Source organism: Tinamus guttatus, unplaced genomic scaffold (genome assembly GCF_059628265.1).
Source record: "Tinamus guttatus ecotype Peru unplaced genomic scaffold, ASM5962826v1 Tinamus_guttatus_pri_ptg000218l, whole genome shotgun sequence".
NCBI lineage: Eukaryota > Metazoa > Chordata > Aves > Tinamiformes > Tinamidae > Tinamus > Tinamus guttatus.
Genome location: NW_028288752.1, coordinates 2,598,891 through 2,621,411, shown reverse-complemented (window position 1 = coordinate 2,621,411; position 22,521 = coordinate 2,598,891). Strand labels below are relative to the sequence as shown.

Below are 22,521 nucleotides of genomic sequence, written 5' to 3'. Positions count from 1 at the left end.
GCATGCTTCTGTTAGCTGCTGATTTGCTTCTGGTAGATTTTAAAGTCACAGATTGCCCTCAGGCAACTGAAACCAGAGAATAAAGTGATTAGAGAAATTTGGACAGAAAAGGCATTGGACATTATAATGATGGATACCTAGCAGTCATCACTTCCTGTGGCAGGCGAGAGAAGACAAATTCATTTTTTTCATCTCAGCATAATCTCCCATCTTACCTGTTATACATGCGCTTGGTGCGTGTGTCTCAGCAGAAACTCTGCCTGAGTTTCATTATCACACTGTCATACTTGGTTACTTCTTCCTTCAGTGCTCAACGTCAGAGCACATATTGCAGTCTTGCTCCTCAAGCCCAATGAAGATGACTCTGTTTTTCATCTCTGCATCCTGTGCACCCCACCATGTAGCTGATTTGCTGCTAGAACTGTTGATGCGCACTTCGTGTTGGAAGCCAGGCTGTAATATAAATATCTTTAGAGGCTTTGGACCAGTTCCTAGTGACGGAGCATCCTCAAGACAGAGCTGTAATGACAACTGGCAATGATTAGCACCTCAGCTAGGAAACTTGACAGTGCCTCCAAGCGAGAGATGCCAGCATGGATGATTTCTTCCGTAATGGTAGCCCCACTGGGTTAACGCTGAGGCGTACAGGCATGCAGTAAGGTGAGGATTTCACAGCCGCTGTTGTGATCCCCTTTCTCTATTCCTACTATTGTATGTGGTACTTTCTGAAGTTACTCATGGCCAGACCCTATTGTCCTAGGTGCTATTCAAGCCTAAAATATCATCTTCCTTTCTAAAATCTGTATTTCTGTCCTTGCACATTCTATTTGTAATACAGTACTAAAAAATGATTTAAAATACACTCTTTATCTCTCCATGTATACCAAAGCTTTTCTGCTCCTATTCAGTGCTAGGAGGTGAAAATCCTCATGAAACAGATCCAGCGGTATCTTCTTGCTCCTTCCTGCCAACCTTTTAAGCAACCTTTTAAACAGCTCAGGTTTCAAACTGGAGGGCAGCACGTACGTAACTGCATTTGAACACTCTGCCAAGAGACCCTCACATTCTTCCTAGCACCAGCAATGAACATAAAGTGACTTCAGATAGATTGAGACAAGTTCCAGGGATCTGGATCTGAGAAGAACTGTGTTTTCCTAACTAGCAGGAGAAAGGGATCTTTCTTAAACTCTATATTTGTTTCCAAAGAGGTTAACAACATCATTTGCATTTCCTTTCCGGGGGGATGATATTTTATTCACTTTGATAACATATCCTTTTTTTTTTCCCAAATGTGAGTTACCTTTTGCCAGATACTGACTTTTCTCCTTGAAGATTATGTGGAGATTCCAGTAGTATAATAGAATTAGTGTCCGTTTATAAATGGAATAAGATTATTTCAAAACACTGTATTCCGGTTGTTAATGTTTCCAAAGAATATTTGTTCCGGGAACTGTGCTTGGCATAGTAACAGAGTTAAGAAAAGTTGCATAAAGGTAATGATAAATGACATTTGTAAAGGAAACCAGAGTTGAAACAACTTAATTTTTAAGGCAATTCAATTTCAGTTCTTGACTGCTTGGGCAGACAAGTTAATTTAAAAGGAAAGAGAAACAGCATTTCCTGGGAAGGTAGTCGATGAAATAAGAGCTTACTGTACATTGGACTTTGGTCGTATCTGTTATAAGCTTGTCATCTCTGCTCTTTTGCTTTCTCTCCCTGTCTCTCTTCCCAGACCCCTGAAGAGCTGGAGGATGATTCAGACTTTGAGCAGGAAGATTATGATGTTCGCAGCCGAACAAGTGTTCAGACTGAAGATGACCAGCTTATTGCTGGACAGAGTGCAAGGGTGAGTATAAAATTCATGTACTACTTTAACTGTCTGTAGAGCCAGCAATGAAAAGTGATGCCTCGGAAAGCAAACATAATGATTTTACATCCTCAGGGTCACATAAGAAAGTAACCTTGGTGTTTAAAGGTTTTTTTGTGTCTCACTTCCTTGAGAAGCCCGGAGTTTATTGAAAGAACTTCCTTAGGCTTATGTGAGGCCATGTGTCAGCCGTTTGCTCCAGCTAGTGCTGGGGGAGAAGGCCTTGCACGTTTGAGAGGTGCTGCATCTATAGGAGTATTTGGAAATATAAAGAAGATAAAAAGCAAACAGAAAAAGAAAAACACAAATAATCGCATCACCGTGTGTTGCATTCAGAGAAGTCATATATTAGTCATGTTTTTGTGTGTGCTAACTTGTCAAGGAGCGCTGTTTAAGGTGGCAAATAGTCCCTGTAATTTCATCATAATTGAAGACATTTGTTATCGAATTGATGTGATTTTACCAGGATAATTATATCATGATAAACTGGAGTCATTGTGATTTGTGACCTTTGCTTATGCATGAGGATTGCAAATTAAGATGATAAATGCTGCAGGGGTCACAGGTGCTGGGGAAGTGAAGTTTGTTGGCACATGGGATCATGCCACCTTCTGATGAGTGTTTACCTTTCACTAAATAGGCTGCTTAGCTCAAATTAAAAAAAAAAAATCAGAATACCATTTGGCTGGAAAACAACATCAATATGAAAATATGTTTGACTAGAAAGAGAGAGTTAAAAACAAATAATCCAGATGAGAATTGGTGGGGCACTGAGAATTATGTGAGTTATTTTGATGGTAGTTTCACATATGCCTGTATAAGTGCAAGCTTCTTCTAGTTTCTTCTAGTGGGACAGCCTGAGTAAAGGGAAATGATCAGTTAAATGACAAACAATCTCCTGTACGCTCAAACACAGCAGCAAAATCTGGTAACTGGGAAAAAGTGACATGTTACCTTTAATCCCAGGAAAAAAATATCCAAGGATTAGAACTTGAAGACAAAAAGGCAATGACGCTTTGGAGGATGAATTTAGAGGACAGAGAAGGGGAAGTTTGCTTTTTTTCTTTTTTTCAGGAAGACCCACAGTACGTTAAGCCTTGAAGCAAACATTTTAGATTCTGAAAAGAAAGGGTATAGCAATGGAAGCCTAAATCAGATTTCCTTATAGGTCTGAAAGGAATATAAGACAGGGGTAAAACTGTACTTGCAGCGCTTGCTTTCCATAGTAAATCTATTTTCCTTAATATTGATGACAAGCAGGTCATACCATGTGTTGGAAAAGCTCATTTTCTGTTACTGCATTCCAAGGCCAATAATTTAGCACCCGCAATTGGGCTTGCTGGAAATCATGACTAGGAACTGGTCACCTAGGTGAAGACTAGCTGGACTGCAGGTCCCTTCCCAAAGGGGTGTAAGTGGAACCGATACTTGAGAGCACGATGCCAGGAGAATTGTAAAATGATACCTGGATACTTTACCTTGAGAACTATGATGAACATTCAGAATACAAATGGAAATCTTTGTTTCATTTTTATATTTTAAAGAATATAAAGTCATGTTTGATATATTTAAAGGATTGACTACCAAGGGAAATTTCAAATACTAAAATTTTGAGATATACCTAAGCTTGAGATAGACCAAATCATTCTTTCTTGGTCTGAAAAAAAAAAACAAATTATGGACTGCAATAATGTTTTAACTAAGCTATTATTTCAGCTCAGACCTTAGGAGTCTTAAATTCTATTATGTTTGTTGTTGTTATTATCACTGCTGCACTTAAAAACTTCTGCTTTGATCATGTACACACTGTATGAACATCTCCAAATAAAATAAAAGCAAAAAATGAAAACATGGTAAGCAGAAACTGTACACTCCACTGTGTTAAGTGTTTCATTGAAATGAGTCTGCTAAGCAGAATAATGCCTTATTTGAAGCTTTTCTATAGAAAAGCTAGATTTTTAGTTGTGGACTGTAATGGCTTTGTTTAATATGCCTACTCCCTAAAGCTATTAGCATTTCAGTTGAAGAGCTTCTGTTGGTCTTCAGTAGAAATAAAAGTTGAATATATGAGCTGCATTTGCTGTAGGCATATAGCTTTTTTGAAAAGGCATGAGCAACTGGAATAGAAATAGGATAAAGTGTGTGGGTTAAGCTTTCAGGAGCTTAAAGAGAAACTACACAGAAGACATACAGATCAGCCTTTGAAGCACTCCATATCATATCCTCTTAATTGCAGTTAATTCATCTGTTCTACTGTTTTATACATATATTTATATATTTATTTATTACCTTGACTTACACTGCAGTTTTCCTTGGAAAGACTAATATGCTAACATCTGAAACTGCTGAGTTACATTGATAAGGCCTAATTAAAGCTCATGTGTTGAATTTTAATTTGATTAACTTGAAAACTTCTCATTTTCTGATCTGCTGTTTATAACCTTTTTTAATTTCAGTTTTGGAAAAGGTCAATTATAAATTTTTAAAAGCCAAGAGCATTTTAAGAATATGTAGAGTAAGGCTTCAGTTGATTGAAAGTGACATAAACAAGAAAACTGTAATGACACTTAAATATATGTCACACCCCATTAAATACATAATGTGGTCTTCAAAACCCTACAGCCAAATAGCAGCTCAACTTGGAAATCATTACTGGAAGTGTCCATTTGATCTTCAAAAGCAATTATTATAATTTTGTAATTTTTAAAAATTTTGGGGGAAACTTTCTGCCTTGTTGGTAATGTCGAGGCAGATTAGTATGGACCTATTTAGTGGCTTTTTGCATATCCTCCAAAAGATATCTCAACCACTGGATGTTGTGGGAAGGTACATGCATTACAAATGTCCACTTCATATGTATTACTTAGCATGTCATAATTTATTTTAGTGTTGGGTTAAGCAGAAAATCTCGGTATTTCTGAAAGATAATGAAGATGAGGGAGATAGATAGGGAGACAGACAGAGGCAGTCTCTGTCTTTTACCTCAGATTTTTTTCTTTTTGTTCTTCCTAAAGGCTAAGATGTAACAGGAGCTGTTCCTCCGTCATCCAGTATGGACCTGTGAATAACCTGTATGTCAAAGCATCATACATACAGTCTTTTAATTTATAAAAGGTATAAAAAGACCTGTAAACCTGTAAAGGTATTCACCCTCTCCCAAAAGAAGACAAATATTTAACAGTTTTTCCTTGGCATCTTCAACTCCCACCAAAGAAACTAGAAGTGAGGCAACCTGTTTAGACTGTTGTAAATGGTTATAGTTTCTAGCTTTCTTTATGTCCAACTTCTCCCATTTTTCCTCCAGGCTATCATGGCTCAGCTCCCCCAGGAGGAGAAGGCTAAAATTGCTGAGCAGGTGGAGATATTCCATCAAGAAAAGAGCAAACTGGACGCCGAGGTAGCCAAGTGGGATGACAGCGGTAATGACATCATTGTGCTGGCAAAGCAGATGTGCATGATTATGATGGAAATGACAGATTTTACTAGGTAAGGACAAAATAATCCATGCTGGGGGCTTCAGACATCCTGCATCTTTCCATTAGGTTGCAGGTTAGACCTTGATGAGGTGATGTGCTGTGTTTTGGGGTACCTACAGCCAGACATCCCACTTCATATGTAATGGGATGGTTAGTATGGTTCTCTACACGTGGGATATATCTCTCTATATCTCTGGATATTTCACCACGTGGGATTAAGTCTAAGAGGTTTTTGTTTTATTTGCAGATCCATCTTATCATCTGGAGCGTTAGTGGCAAAGATAGTCTGTGACCTTACAGATGCTTAGCTGACATTTCATTTAGTTCCCATCTAAATGCATGTGCTTCTCTGAACTTTCAACATTTCAACACAATTTGTGTCAATCAAAAATAATGGCGTAACTATTTATATCATATTTGAAGACTGAATTTCTTTCAAAAAAAATCTCAAAGTAAATGAAACTGGTTTAATCTAACACTAGATTCAAGTCATTAATTAATTATTTTTGCTATCTTTTTTTTTCTATTAATCCCGTCCTCACTTCTGATTGCAATGTGTCTAAAGGCAGTTCATTAATGGTATCATATAAAGAGAATTATTTTATTTAAATATACTTGTACTGTTAATCATACTAGAAAGAACATTTTACAAGATTCTTTGAATTAGTGTTTATTTTTAACAATGGTTCAAAAAGATAATTTTTGGTATTAATGGTATTAATTATATAAATCAAAGTATGATTAGAGATAAAACTAGACAAATATCTTCATATTTTTCTTCAGAATTAATATAAGACATACTCATATCTTGTGTCTGGAACCTTCAACTCACCTCAGAGAAAATTTCTGCGTTAATAATATCAAATTTGCATATACAAAATATGAATGTATACAAATATCATTAATTTACAAATAACTTGAATATTTACACTTATATAGGTAGTAAACTGCTATAGGAAACTGCAAACAGTTTTATACATTTATAAATTAAATGTTAATGGAAGAAGCTTTGCTTTTACTTTACTGCTACAGGTATTTCTGGATAATTAGTCTCTCAGTTTACTCATTTTTTCTCAGTTTCTGCTTTTATAGTTATTCTTTCAGCAGTGGAATCATTGGTCATGTATAGTGAACAGCAGTGCACAACTTCCCGCAGAGATCTGTTTTAGAGACAGTCTTATTTACCTTTATAGACTAGTCTTTGTGTCTCTTATCTATCCAAAAACCGTGAAAAATTGCCCAACCAGTGTCATCATTTCACAGAAGTAGGAAATAATGTCCTAAAGTACCATCACAGGATATACAAGACTCTCTGCAACCTCCTTGACAACCTTTGATACATTAAGATTTGAAAGGAAAGTTTTGTAATTATATTTTCTTTCATTAAAAAAACAGTACTAATATGTGAATGAGAGAAAACCACTGTCACATTTGGGTTTAAAAGAAAAAGAAAGTGCACCTCTGCCAATGTCAGATTCAATAAAAACTTATTAGAAATATTCCATTAAAAGCAGAACAAAGCCCTTCCCACCTTTTGGGCTAACTGTAACCTCAGAATAGAATAGTTTTTCAAATGTATGGAATTTGTAACAGTTGGATGTGCTGATATGCTGACATAATTAATGTAAAGGCATGTAAGGTCAGTATTAAGGATATCTCTTATAGTTTAAGTTCAGAAAAAGTGGGATACTTTTGTTTGATGTGGAAATGAGAGGAAAAAAAAGAAGCAAATGGAAATACATTTACATGTATTCTTTGTAGCAGTAGAGCTGAAAGAAATAACAATGCTCTTTCAAACATAAACTGTTGTCATTAGAAAAATGCCTTCAGGCTTAGGTTAAAAAAGACTAAGTTTGGGCAGCTCTCTATTTTCCCTCCAAGTTGTCTGAAGATGCCTTTTTTTTTCCAAGAAATATGAAAAAAAATCATCATGCTTCCAACTGGGACGTGCTTGTGAGCAATGGTAAAAGTATTAGAACTAGAGTTGGAGTTTTGATTCTGAAGGAAACCCAGGAAAATCTGCAGTGACTTTTTGCTTCCTTTTAATACACATTTTGTTAACTTTATTGATTAAAATTAGAGTTCTGTGCATCATCTTACAAGTAATTGTGAAAGATCAGTCTTGAAGCTAATTATGCAGGGTTTATGCCTAACAGGATTATGCTTCAATTATCTTTGTTGCTAAAAGAGCTAAAAGACAGAGTTTCCTAAAATGTGACATTCCTGCTGTAGACGTGATGGGCTTTGTCTAAGCACTGGCCTGGGAACAACATAATTTTTCAAAAGTTGTGTAATCCAGAAAGAATGTTGGCTTAATGAGCACTTAAAAATGCATATACGATTACATATAGTTCATGTACTTGAAGGTGCCATCAAACTAAATTGCTAGTGAGGCATTTTGTAAGAGAGAGGAAATACAGCAGACCGATTTCTTAATCAAGCTGTGCCATAACAAGCAGTTAAAAGGTGAAGTCGCAGTAAATTAAGACTGTGTTCGTGTTGCTGCTTTAAAATCAAGTGCTTAGCAGGGTCACTAAAATTGTTTCCTTGCGTGATTTAATTAGATTTTGCATAACCGTATCGTATTTCACAGGGGTAAAGGCCCGCTGAAGAATACATCGGACGTCATTAACGCAGCCAAGAAGATCGCAGAGGCAGGATCTAGGATGGACAAACTGGCTCGGGCTGTAGCTGATCAGGTAACAGTGAAAAGAAACAGCAGGAGAATACAATTCCTGCTAGCCATTTTCCCAAGAAAAGGATATCTGCTGATAGAAGACTACCTGGCTCTGATCCACCTATTACATACAGGTTGTGTCTTCTGTATAAATCCATTTGTGGGTTTTGTTTTTTTTTTTTTTTTTTGATGGGCTCAGAAAGTCCAAGTGAGTCTCTTGGATCCTCTTGACCTGTGCCATACTCTTGCTCCTCGACCCATGGGACTATGTGGAGGGATCTGCAGGTGTGAGAGCACCTGAGAGTTTGATGTGCTGTTGCAGGAAACCTAGGGCTCCTCATGCTTCACTAGCTCTTTCTTCTGGCAGATTCCCTTGATACTGCACTTTTCCGTTTCTGGATTTTCTGCTCCTTGTCCTGTCCTGTGAATGGGGTAGTACTGTGCTCTGTATCGCCTCTGTATCACCCCCTGCCGCTGTTTACAGTCCTCTTCTTAACAGAGATGACTGGATTGTGTCTCCTCCTGGGTAGTTTTCCCACTAAGAAGTGCAGGTCACAACGGGGAAGATGAACTTGCCATATTCAGCCCTAGGCTGCACTTCAGACTACCTTACCTATCCATTTGGAGAGCAAGAGAAAGCATCACATATGAGTAAAAACTCATGAGGTAAAACAAGCCCAAACTGTGAGTGTGGGGACCTCACTTCAGACTTTATGTAGAAAATGTTTCTATACATACTTCCTGTGCAGCCTTTGGGACCTTGGATCATCCACCACTGATTGCACAGTGTTTTACAGTGGTTTCAGTGCTGAGTTCCTCTCTTATCATTTATTCATCAGCATCAATCCTTGCCTTTCTACAGTTTCTTTCCTTTCACTGGCATCAGGAGAAAGTTAGCTGGAGGTAGGAATAATAAACAGTAAAATCACTATAAGGACAGAGTGTATGTTTTAGTGCTTCAGCTTCAATGATTTTTTGCACAACTTTGGAGACACTCATGCAATATAAACTTTTTATGGACCATTGCATTGTTCATTACTGTTCCAGTGAGAAAGATCCTACATTTTAATTCCCTCCAAGGTACTTGTATTTAAAGCCTTGTCAACTCCCTGTAGGTATTACTTTATAGTTCATTTCTTTCAATTCATAGGCTTAAGAGCAGGGTAAATATTTCTGTATTAAATTATCAGAGGTAGAGAGAAGAGGTCTTTTAGCGATTCATGCTCGAAAGATGCAGGAACCGTCTGAGATAGACATTATGGCACTGTCACAAGTAAAGAAAAGCTTAAACTAACAGCCACAGTGAACCTTCAGCCCTTGTTTATTGTTAGTTTAAAAGGGAGAGGAAAAAGCAAAGTGACTGTCTGCAGGGTTATAGATGACAGTGTATGCAATATTTCACCACAAATGTCTTCCCTACCTGCCTTCACTGTGAGAGCAGCCATTTCACATCAAAGGTTTGGGCACTGTTGACTCATGTGTTTAAGTCCTTTGATAATATTTTGCTCTACCAATGAAAATAGAGCATAAACTTTTTAAGATCCATAAAAGACATAGTTAGAAGTCCCTAAATCTTTGGTCTCTGTTGTAATACACTCAAAGAACATTGTCAGTGATGCTTTGTTGGATAGCACTTGCTATCCAGCACTTGCTAGAGAGGTGCTGTTAGCACTGCAATCTGTTAGCTGAGGTTTGTCAGAGTGAGTTATTGAGTCTTGCTCTCCTGGGGCAAGAATTGGGACATAACTGTTAATGACACAGTTTCTATTAAGTGTTTAAAATGGTACAGGACCATAGATAGACTTCACTCTAGGACAAAGAAGCATTGCTTAGACGTGCAAAGAGACCACTGGGTTCTTGTGATGGGTTTCAATACTGATGGCATCTCCTGAAAGACCCTGGAATACGTCACTCATATTACAGTAAATAATTTCCTTCTAGCACAGACTAACATATTTATATATCAACAATAAGCCTGCCAAACCTGTGGGGATCAAAACCAGGCAACCTCCCCTTTTGTGTCTTGAGTTTTTAATGTATCTTTATGGGCCTGGCTTCTGCCAAGTCTGAGGCAGGGTTGTGTCGCCCAAAAGTCTGCACAAATGCCAGGGAAGCTGGTGTGCTATTCAGGTGTTGGCAGCAGAGCCGGTCTGATTGTTGCTGAAGCTATTTTGAACTGGGTCTATTTGGACTTTAAGTGGCTTGTATTGTATCTTAACTTGGATGCTCACCAGGTGCCTTGAAATCACCCAAGATGGTTCACATACTGCCACCATCTCCTCTGGATAATAAGAAGTGTGCAAGCTCAAGTACCTATGTCAAATATGTCTTTCCTTTGCAGTGCCCCGACTCAGCCTGCAAGCAGGACCTGCTCGCCTACCTGCAACGCATTGCCCTCTATTGCCACCAGCTCAACATCTGCAGTAAGGTGAAGGCAGAAGTTCAGAACCTGGGAGGAGAACTCATTGTGTCAGGGGTAAGCTGGTATTTGTATTTAGCAGTTTATGTTTCCCATTGTAGCACTTGAAAGGGAGAATTTCTGATGACAATAATGTACAAAACACAAATATAGCGATTCATAAGCAGGCTTTTTAAAATGTTATCACCATTATTCCAGACCTTACAATAACTTTTGTAGTGCAATTTGATTTTCCAATTACCCTTTGTTTATACTAACCTTGTAAAATCTTCATTCTCCTAAAAGAAAAGTAATTTCATAGCCTAGAAAGCCGTTGCCATGCGGTGAATATTATAATTATTTGGAGCTTTTGTATATTTGCTCATTATAAATCTTCTTTCTTTTGTTAGTACTGGTAATTTCCTTCCTCTATGCAGAAGCCAGCTCCGTATGAAGTGTATATTGTTAAGATGATGATGACTAATGGGATTTCATTCACTCAGGTTCCAATGCACACTAGGTTTAGCAAAAACACTGGAAGGCCAGCCAAATATTTTAATTTCTGGTGCACGTGCTGTTTCCAAATACAATTGCCAAGCTCAGTGATTATTTCCTATAATTCCCATTCAGTTATTTCAGTTATTTTCAATGAATACTGCAAACATTTTACACACAATTCCTTTTTTTTTTTTTTTTCCTAAAGAAATAAAGGCAGGAATGTGCAGCAGCAGTCATATGCTAAGCAGTGATTTTTTTTTGCATTTTAAAATTATTTTTTTCCCTTCTCCTAATGCTGGGCTCTGTGCCTCTGGGAGATAACTAGAACCACATAGTAGCAATGGCTGCTTTTCATGATTTAACTAATCACCCTAGAATTAGCCCCATTACACCTTGGTTATCTTCTAACTTACATGCAGACCATATGCATATTTGATGCATAGTATCATAGTTTCACTCTCCTGATTGTATTTTCAAGATGAGAGTGATATGAGAAACCTAAGATATGTGAAACAAGACTGTTTGCAAATGCCATTTGGAAAAAGCACCCTTTCATTGTTTAAGCCCAATCAAGTACGAAACTTGTTAGGACGACTTGTGCCCTCCATTTCATCCATAACATCCCCCAGTGAAATCACTGGCCTTCCACAGACATACCAGAAAATAGAGGAAATGTTCTCAACTACATAATGTTTGGATTTTTTTTTTTTTTGTGCAGCGGAATAGAAGGTCTTAAATATTTGCCAGGCTTTCTTAGATCAAACATTCTGAAGTTGCATATGCAATCGTAGGAGGAGCGGCTTAAATGTTCCTGTATCTATCCTGCAATTGGTCTTCACTTCTTGACATATGTACCTGTATAATTTTAACACCTTGATCTTCCCACAGCAATGAAAAGTGCTCTTCCATTTTCCTGGTATTAATGGAGTGATCTGTCCTTGTATCGCTGACAGCTGTGCTACATAGTAAATGCTATGATCTTTTCTTATCTATTGCCATCTGGGCCCAGCTTTTCATACCCATTGAGTTTTCATATTCATCTCTCTACAGCAGTTACCAAATCAGTGCTTCTATCAGCTTGGCTTTTGTGGTTGTGTGTATTTCTTTTTCAAGTCTCTTTATTCAGTGTGTGTGGATGCTGAATAAGCCATTGTGAATCTCTAGCATCTATTTGTTACTGGAACATCACCATCCGTTGTGAAATTTAAGTGGCCGAAGCGCTTGACTTCATCGTTTCCAGTCTGGCATTGTTAGCATCTGCTGCTTCCCAGGCTTCATCACCATTGTGTTTTTGTTTGGTTGGATTTCTTGTGCTCAGACACAGCCAAAGGCAAAACTGACTTCAATCCTAGAAATTGAGTCTATTCTAAAGGCTCGATAATACTGCCATCTAGAAAAGTTTAAGATTGTCCAGCTAATTCCTTCTGCTGTTACCGTGAGCTGGCTAAAGGACATGATATTGAAAGTTGAACCATTATGCATCCCTTTCTGAGACCTTTATCTTGTACCTTTGTGTAACACAAATAGTGCAATGCTTTCCTGGTAGTGTGTCCCAAGCTGTATATCTTCAAAGTGCTGGGTACTGTATGCTCCTTTGCTATCCAGACATGTGGTATCCAAGTGCACGTCTACATCTGCTTGTCTACTTGCTGCTTCTGCTTCCATCTTCTTCTTCATTTTCTCTTGGATAGCCAGTTACAAATAAGCAGTATTTTATTTGCATTAAAATGAAATACCATTATTTGCAACCTGCATACAGTACAATGTTAGAAGTACAACAGAAATCCAGAATTCAAGCTTCCAAAGCTATAATTATTGAAGTAAGCTTGTGTGAACGCATTATGTTTAAAAGTGTTTTGATGTAGATATCAAGGACTAGGATGACTATTACTTTAATTTATTTCTCTATTTACGAAGAACCGCAGTATAATTCTGACTATTCTCATCCAGAAGATCAGTTATGATCCAGAACTATTATGGGGAATACAACCTCTGTTTGAATTTCTGCATTATTAAGAACATTAATCCATATTTCTGAATGTATGTATGTATATATATGTAAGTATGGACAAATGTATATTCATGTATGAAGGAAAGAGACATAAAACGAATTAGAATCTAAAAGACAGATGCAAGTCACTCCACAACAACCATAGTTCTAGTCTGTCAGAGAAAAACGTGTTACAACAGCTTCAAAAATTTGGGGTATAACATAAAATGTGGTGGTGAATATCTTTTGGTTAAACCTCCTCTTTCTGTTTGTTTGTTTTCTGCAAGATTCAGTAGTTCAGTATACTTCAACATTGAATATAAGCATAGAGTTGATCTTTGCTTCTCTCCTCTATAGATTGATATGACATTAACATAAGCATACGCAAAGGCTCTTTTTGGCATCATTGATTTTGCTGCAAATAGAAAACAAGTCAGAAAGTAAAATAAAATTTGAAATCCTGAAGAGGAAATTATTGCATTAAAAAAGACAACCTGCTGGGTTTTTTTTACCTTTCTTTCTTCCATTATTTTTCCTCTTGTACTTTCTCTCCTTTGATCTTTCCCATCCAATTCCCTACATGCAATTAATAAAATTATTTTCCCCAGATAACTAAGATCTGGCAACTGAGATTAGCGAAAGTCAGCGTAACCTCAGTAATAGCAATGGAGCAAGGCCAATTTAGACAATCTGTTGCTTTGACCCTTTGTATGTGTTGCAATGTGAGATTCAATCTTTGTCTTCCATTTGAGATTTGAAAAATAAAGGAAGGAAAATCCATATGATATATGTCCCTGTATGGGAAGTCTTGTAAACTTGAAGAAGACTTTAGGGAAGGAAGTAAAATGAAAGGTGATAGGAGGAAGTAATAGAAAAAAAAAACTACAAAAGATCTTAAATCTTTCTAATCTGTATGATCAATATCCTGGTTCCTAGTAATGTGTCTTTGACCTTGCTCCATAAACATAGATGTTTCTATAATTTTAAATTTGAATATTCAATTTCTAATTCCCTGCTAACAATAAACACCCTCAGCTAATATAATCACAGACTAAAAGCACGCCAAAATCATTTTCTTTGTTTTTTTGCCTTTGTTTATTTAATGCAATGTGTATTTGCTCCATAGTCAGTTGTACCATTGTATTGGAATGAATTTGCTGAAGTGCTGAGCATATGCTACTCCCCGTGAAGTAAATGCCATTTACATATACTTAGCACATGCTAATAGGTCGTCTTTTTCTGGTAGTTACTTTTGCTGAAAAGAGCTGGCTTGAACCATGACATCTGCATTTGGAGCAAAATTCAGACTTCTGTTAGTCTAACTAAAACAGACTTCTGCTATTTTTTAGCATTCCTGTCTGACTGTCATTCGCAAAACCATTACAATAAAATAGGTTTATATATTCATTTCTTGCCCTAGAGTAAATATCCTCTTTGTTGCTGCTCTGAAGCTGATGGGCATTTGCCTACTGCCCATTCAGGCCGTGAGCTTGCATTTTTTTAAATTGTTGTTTATGGTAGGAGCTTTCCCCAAGTGTTTCCTGCAGGATTATATTAACAAGAATAAGGCCATACCTTACTTAGGCAGTCCCCTACCATTTTCAGGTTTGATTCAGAACTACTTAACCCTTTTCACAGCAGATTTGTCCAAAGAGGCCTAAATTTCTAAACCAGCCAGATATGCAATGTCAAGCAGAGTAGCAGCCATGTTTCTTTGAACACAGCCTGAAAATGTCGCATTGATTACCCAAGCCAACTCCACACATATGCTTTGACCCTTTCCGTTTTCAATTATTTTCAAAAACCCATTTATCTTAGTGCAGTCATATCAACTGCCATCATTCTAGGAGAAAGATTCTTGTAATTTTGAATGTGCCAACAGTTTAGTTAAGACTTTGTCTTAACATTGGACTCTTGGTTAATTTAAGTGTAGACTTATGGGCCTATGGGGGGGGGGTAAAATGTCTGGGGCCACCCCACTAACTTTGTCCAAGGTGGCATGAGTTGGAGTGTGAGGAAGTACCAAAATTGAACTTCCCATTAACCATGGCCTGGGATGTTGGATGTGTAAAAAGAGTAAAATATATGAGATGTTGCAAAATTGCTCTCTGTATACTTATTCTTTGCCTGTGATTAAAGTGAGGCAATGGGAAAGAGCTAGTCCTCATCCAAAAAAGAACGAATCTCTTGATATTTATCGCAGAATAACAGTGTGCAACTAGCAGCTGCTGCACATAAGTGAGCAGACAGCTTCCTTACCAGTCCTGTCCCTGCTTCCTACACCTGGTAATACAAAATGGCTTAAGTGGCACACCTTTCTTTTTCTCCAATTGCACACTTATGTTTTCATTTAAGGTGGAATTACACTAAGCTACGTGGCCTGTGAAGGAAAGTATGTGTACAGACAGCCCAGTATAGAGTTACTGCTTATGAACTCTTAAGTGATCAGAGAGTCTTCTAATGAAGTGAGCTAATTTGGAGTTTACCTGTTATTAAAAACAAGTAAGACTGTCTCACTGAATCTGCAATAAGGGCCTGTACACTAGCAGTCATTTAAGAACAGCTGATGTGGTATTTCATTCCCTTGGATTAGGAAGCCCTGCTTTTCTTGGCTTTGCTTAGCTTGAAATAGCCAATCAGAGAGTACCTTTTCATTTTAAATTCTTAAGATATAGTGGGTTTTAAATATATATGTATGCAGGTAAATAATGTGATCTACTTCCTCCTGAATTTAACATTATGTAAAAGGAAATTTGCTGAAGAGGGAGTTGGCAAATTGGCAGGACTGTCAGATTGCTTTTATCTGAGATCCTTAGGAGTTCCAAAGGTTACTCCTGTTATCCAGCTAGCAAGAGTAGAGGCTTCACTATTGAATTGTAATCAAAGTGGAAGAATGGTGCATTAAGTAAGCACATGGAAAGAACCTGATAAAGCAGGATTTTTAGACGTTATGGGGCTGAACTGCCTAGATTGGCAGGATGATAATGTTTAAGGGGAAAAAAAAAAGAAGAGTTTAGTCACATACTTTTTCAAACAATGGGTTTTGAAAAGAAATGTATGTATGATCAACTTTTAAACGGCACCAGCTTTTCTGGTTGTACTTAGTGATTAAGAGATGTTGCTAATAGAAGTCTTATGTTTCGTCTGTTAGTAATTCAGTTTGCTTTGTGCTGCAAAGAGGAGCAGGTATTTTTAAATAATGCTTTCTTTCATATTCCCTGGACAGTTAGTGCTCAAATAGCTTCAAACCACAGAGAAAAGATACAGTGCTATATCTAAGCTTTTACATCCTTGGAAGACTAGGCTTTGTTTTACAATAACACATGGTAAATGAGTGTAACCTAAGTGATATGTACTCAGATTCGTAAAGGGGAGGTGAAAGATGGACCAGATGCTAAGCAGAAAATTGCTTAGGAGTATTATTTGAAGTATGTGATTTTTTTTTATTCGGGTATTTATTTATTTATTTATTGCAATTTGAGTTTCCTTTCTGCCCTTTTTTTAAAAAATGCAGTTGTTTCCTAGAAACCGGCAAAAAAAAAAAATTATTTTTATTCTCAGTGTTAGGAGAGCTTATATGCCAGGGAAGCACCTAGGAAACTGCTCATGTGTATACGCAAGGAAACACATGAAAATATTCTTACATGAGCACCATGAAAATAAAGTTATGTGAGATGGAAGTGGTAGAAAAAGATTTGTTCAAGATGCGGTAGCTGGTATGGAGTTCTGTTTTGAGGCTTGGAATCAACACACTAGGTGAAGGAAAGGAGTAGGGAAATACCAAGGAATTAAGCTAAGGAACCTGAAAGATGAGACATAAAGGGCTCCGATGAAGTAAAAGCCAAAATCCAAATCAAGATGGGGATATGAAGTCAAAGACTTGTAGTGATGGGAAAAGACTAGGAGAAAATCTGGACCATAATTTTGTCAGGATTCTGTCACAGTCTCAATCCCCTGTTACAGTAAAACAAGCAAGGACAGAAAAAAGTCCTTATTTTGACTTTGAAGTTACCAGAGTAAAAAGGCAGCTTCTGGGGCAGAAAGGTTGGGGCTAGATGTGAAAGCATGGAATTTCCATGATTTACATTGCAGACTTGGCTACAGCTTATATCATCTGCTTTGGAAGAAATTAAAGTAAAAAATACAGGCAGATAACTCAACTGCGGCTTTTGAAATGGGGGTATATTTATATAACCTCTCTATATATCTTTGGATGTGTGCAGACATGTACATTTATAACGATATGTGAGGCAGAAATAAAGTTATAGTAAGTGTACTTTTTCTTCCAAAATATGTGACTTCACAGTGCACATGACAGAAATACAAAGGGTTCATTAAGCCTTTATTCAAGACAAAGTGTACTTCTCCATTTGGGGCTAATATGGGAGTCTCCCATTCATGCTGGCTCAAGATACATCCTTCAATACACTGTCCAAGAAAGAAAGTGTTTGGTGAGGTGGTACCATAAAAAATTTAGCAGCCTGACACTGGGTCAGCTTAATGCTCCTAAAGGATAAAGGCATCTTTGAGTTATGTGCGTTAATCAAAATGAGTGCTGATAAAATTCTTAATGGTAATATATTGATTATATATGATGTATTTTATAGGAGCCTTCTTAGGCCTTTCTGAATGCCAAGAGAGTGAGGAATTCCTAATTAGTCTATGAAACAATCCAAGAAGGAATAAAAGGAATAAATACATGTGCAATGACTCTAAAGCTAACTGACCGCAGCTCTCCCACTTATATAGCAAGGATATATTTCAGGATATGAAGTTTTCCCAAGCATGGTAGTGCAGGACATGAGCCTGGAGATGTTGTGGAATTTCCATCCATGGGAGTTTTCAAGATCCTGTTAGGCAAAGCAACCAACCCACTTCTAGCAGGCAGTTACAAGAGACCTCCAGAGGTCCTGTAAAAGAGACCTCCTTCAAGCACCATTTCAATAGTACTGTGATTCAGCTAAGTGAAGGATCACCACAGGATCCTATTTCTACACAAGGTTTTGTGAGTACACAAGGTTTTGACTTTATAATGGTTGTTGGATTGGACAATTGGAGAAACCCATCGACATCTGGTGCTGGAGGTGGAGAATAGCAAAGGAAAGTTGGGAAAGGTTTTTTGATACTAGATCTTCAAATCTGGCCAGTGAAAGTGGACTAGTTGGTGAAGAGAGTGCATATTATGTAAGCAAAAGTAGATGAATGCCATGTAAAATATAGCTGAAAATTTCAATGGGCTAGTGTTGCTATCAAACTTAATTTCAGATATTTTTTTGGGCAGGGGGGAGGCTCAGGTATTGACTTTTTTCTGAAGGCACGTTTTTGTTACAAGACTATTTACAGGAACATGCAAGTTAAAGAGATCTATCTCACTCATATTTATATACACACATAAACACACACATACATAAAACAAATAGATACTGCAAAAATCGAAAGACGCTGTCCAGAATTTCATTTGCAAAACAAAGTGACACTTTTGTTTTTATTTGGATATATTCATGGAAACAAGAAACACACATCCCCTTCACATGCCTAGATTTAGTAGGTTAAAAGTTGGACAGGTCCGCCTTTTATCTTCATTAAGTATTTTTGGCTTGAGGGAATGTGTTTTGTGCTTTATCAGGTAACAAATATTCATGAATTTCTGCAGATTGCACTTACTGAAGTTTCTCTTCAGAAGAGCATTCTGCAAATAAAGGAATTTTTGATAAAGAGTTAAACCATTTAACTTGGGAACAAAGAAATATGTTATGGCTTCAAGATTGAGTCTTGAAACAAATATGATAATAAGAGGTTTGAGATTTGAGGGAAATACTAATGTGTGTGCCTCACTATATATTCTACTTATTTTAAATCTAGTAACTACTTTAAATTCAAAGCTTTCCAGCTCCTCCAGTAACTGTGGTTTCTGTCGAAACTGTTTTCAAAACCCGCCTGGATGGCCTGTGATTCTGTGATTTCAGGCCAGGCTGAAGGAGGGGACAGAAGGAAGGGAGTAGTATTTATGAATGCTTTCGGCTCTTAAATTGCCCCAGTTCTGCAATAACTAGCAAGACTTGGAGACCCCTCTAATATGGAATGGCTGGTCATAGTCCCAAAGGAGATGACTCGCATTCCCTTCTTTCCCTGTCTTCCTTTACAGGAGTGGTTTGGGACCAAGTTTCCACATTTTGTATTAATTAGGAATTCCTTTCCTTGCCACCATGGCAGTCTCAGTTGCCCATCTTATATCCTTAGTGTACAGCATAGAGCATTTACTAATAAATATATCCCAGGACTTTAAAAAATAAAAATAGATTTGCTTCTCTTGCATGGGAATGTAGAAAACTGAAGTTAAATACTGACAGATTTAATACACAATAGGAGATTTGGGACTGAGTTTATTACACAGAAGTTCATATTTTAGTTCTCCCGATTACTTCACTTCCTGATCTTGATAGTGGTGAGCACTTCTAAAGTACTATTGGATAATGTTTTTACTGATATTAAAACAACCTCAGTTAAGACTCATCAATTTATTTCACTTTAATTGTATTTCTTGACAACCTGAGTTGCAGATGAGTAGCACACACACACACACACACACACAGAAATGCATGCAAAATGCCATACCCTCAAGGGAAAACAACAACAATTTTTCCAGACTGAGTTGAATCCATTGCAAATACTCAACAAAAGAGCTTACAGTGAAATATTTAATAAAGCTCACAATAGGAATGTATTTCCATTGAATGCAGGAGGTAATAACCTAGAGGAAGAGATCAGACTGGATAAAGAAGGTTCAAAATTGCCTTGTATTTTTTATGTCTGGATTATTATTATCATCATCATTATTGTATAATTTATTTTCTATGAACCTTGTAAGAGTAAAGGAAAAGTGTGTCTGTCCTTACATGATGTAATTAGTCTTGAAGCAGCTGCATCAACAAGAGTATTATGTTTTGTATGTTGTAGCAAAGACATTGATAGGGAATTAATCAAAGTAAAATAATATTCAGCCTTAGAAAAATCAATCCCTGGTATTATCCAGTATTAGATTTCTTGCTGCTGTATTTTAAGATTTTGACTAAATCACCATCAAAATACCTTGTGAACTAGGTTACCAGGTAATTAGTAGTAGTACGAGAAGAAAATGGAGCAAGGCATTCAAGTGGTTTGTCCTAAATCTCATCAGAGACCACATTAGAGCAGAGGCGGAGCATCAATGTCTGATCCAAAATGATCACAGAAATATTTTCATCCTTTTTTCATACCAGCAACTAGATTCAACATGCCTAATGTCAAAAAAGAACAGAGGAGTTGCACGTTTACTGCAAGTCCAATGGGATGTTATTTATTTCACCATTCCTTGGCTATGTCAGGTAATGAGCAGAAAGGATTTTGCTCTTTCCTCCATCCTGTTGATCTACTGCAGCAGTGGGACATGTTTGGGTCAATGTGTTAGACTTTGTGTGTTAGCCTCTCTGACTTTCATGATATGTGTCACGTTGGCATTTTGACATGCCTTGAGTTTGATATTTCTTTTCAAATTATTCTCTCAAATTCTTAAGGTAGCCCCATTTCTACCTTCCTTGGGTTTAGCAGTAACACACTCACTATTCCTGTGTGCCTGATGCTCTTCTCAGCCTTTCACAGTCTTGCAGTTCTCTGTTTTTATAAAGTCACTGGTACCCGAGTAGTATGTGCTCATTCACCCTCATCTGTCCATCATTTTAAGCACATAAGCACTTCAGCGTTTTATCCTGAGGGATCTTTGATGTCAACATGGCCATGTGAACGTGGGCACGTTCTTTTCTTTGGTGGCTAGTGCCTGAGCAAGCGACCACATCAGCTAGCTGCTCTGGGTTTACGTGCCTTTCTGGTGCTATCAGTCTTCGCTTAGGTAATTTAAGGAACTATTTCAGAGCATAGAAGTCTTCATATACTGTCTCTATGCATTTGCTTATATTCATTTAATTAATTTTAGTTATATTCTTTGGAGCACTCGGAAGATTTACCTTCAATGTATATATGTTTTTAAAAGTTTTCAGTTAGTTACATTTTTTCTTTCAAGTAATATGTTCTAGTGTGTGTGTAGACAAATCAGCCTTTTTTCTGCTCTTCCCTTTTTTTTACTCCTTTTTATCATCTACAAAGACCATGATGAATGGGTCAAAACAAGCCTGCTGATTTGAGTAGGGCTAGCCCAAAATACCTTCTGGGGTACTATCTGTTACCCAATTTATTGAGCTGTTCTTATCATATTATGATAATGGACTCTACCATATTTTTCATCTTGTATTGTTACTAGAGAATATAGCTAGTCATCCTTAGTCTTCCATGTAGCTGTGCTACTTCCATATACTTCTGTCCCAATAAAAGACAAGTTATTTCTCTAAATCTCAGAACTGCTGCTACAGCTGAACTTTCATATCTTTCATATTTAAGGATGCATCCTACAAACATTCTCTTAATCAGACTAAGCAAACTTTGTTCGACTTCATAAGATATGGTGGTCACAGGAGAGTTCAAAATACGTTCCTACTTCATTTGGCAAAAACAAGTGTGGTGCAAAAGTCAAGTCATAGGATACCCAATTTGTGAATTAACTGAATTCCATCTAGTGCATTTTACCATAAAAGCCTTTAAATGTTCAATTTTTTCTCATCTCTTTGGCAGAGTAATAGAAATGCATATTAATAAGGAATAGTGTTTACACAGCTGCCAATAAATAATTGGAAATTGGGCCATACTATGGAAAGTCTTTTGACAGCAGGTCATGAATTTTAGAAGAGCATATCACAATCTAATCTTTAATACAAAAGGCACCAAAGATGTTTTTCCTCCCTTCTGTCTTCATACATGCAAATAACTTGAATCCAAGATTAAATAGTGAGAAATCAGCTGGACATGTTTAATTCAATTATGAACTGAAATTCACAGCACCATCGTAGCTTTGCATATGCAGATGCAGCCTAGTTTTGCATTGTGTTCCTGAAGTTGTATTTCATCTCTAACAGCCACCATAGCTCTTCATTTCGTTAACCAGGCTAGCCAAAATGTTCTTTGAGTTTTTAAAAACACAAAAATGCTGGGTGAAAGCAGTATCTTTAGATACTGTAGACTTTACAAAAGTTAAGAAGAAAATATTGACCTCTGTTCTTAGGTGAAGTGGCTGGTACTAGACTTTAGTCAGACACTCTTGCTTTTCATAGCAAGAAATGAGAGGGAAAAAAAAAAGAGTACACAAACAGAGCAGGGAATACACATTAATCATTAGTAAGACTGAAAAGTGCTTGTGATGAGATTACAATTTACATAATCCTTCTAGCAACAAAAAGCCTAAGCGAAAATGTCAATGTTAACTCTGTATGTTTATAATCCATACTCTTAAGAGAGATTTAAGGAGCATTCACTTTTCATCTTCCAAAGCACAGGATCTTATGCTGCCGTTCTTTACAGATCCTGAGTAGTCCCCTATTCTCTAAGCAGTTTTATTTAATGAAGTCAAGTTTAGCAGCATATACGATTTTATAAATTTTAGTACACAGCTACTTTTTTAAGAAAACAATCAAAATCCCATTGTATAATATGAGTAATTCTGTTTATTCTCAAACCTGCTTTTTCCTAAAT

General features: G+C 37.1%; 1 protein-coding gene across 3 annotated transcripts in view; it reads left to right on the top strand.

The window, feature by feature from the left end:
• The window catches only part of CTNNA2 (catenin alpha 2), a 395,828-nt gene that overhangs the window by 357,663 nt on the left and 15,644 nt on the right, over positions 1-22,521 (top strand). For all 3 annotated transcript variants that reach the window (XM_088524973.1, XM_088524972.1, XM_088524970.1), the window contains 4 exons: positions 1,733-1,846; positions 5,172-5,353; positions 7,937-8,042; positions 10,362-10,496. In XM_088524973.1, coding sequence (XP_088381099.1) covers positions 1,733-1,846; positions 5,172-5,353; positions 7,937-8,042; positions 10,362-10,496 — 537 coding nt within the window. The remainder of the gene's footprint in view (positions 1-1,732; positions 1,847-5,171; positions 5,354-7,936; positions 8,043-10,361; positions 10,497-22,521) is intronic.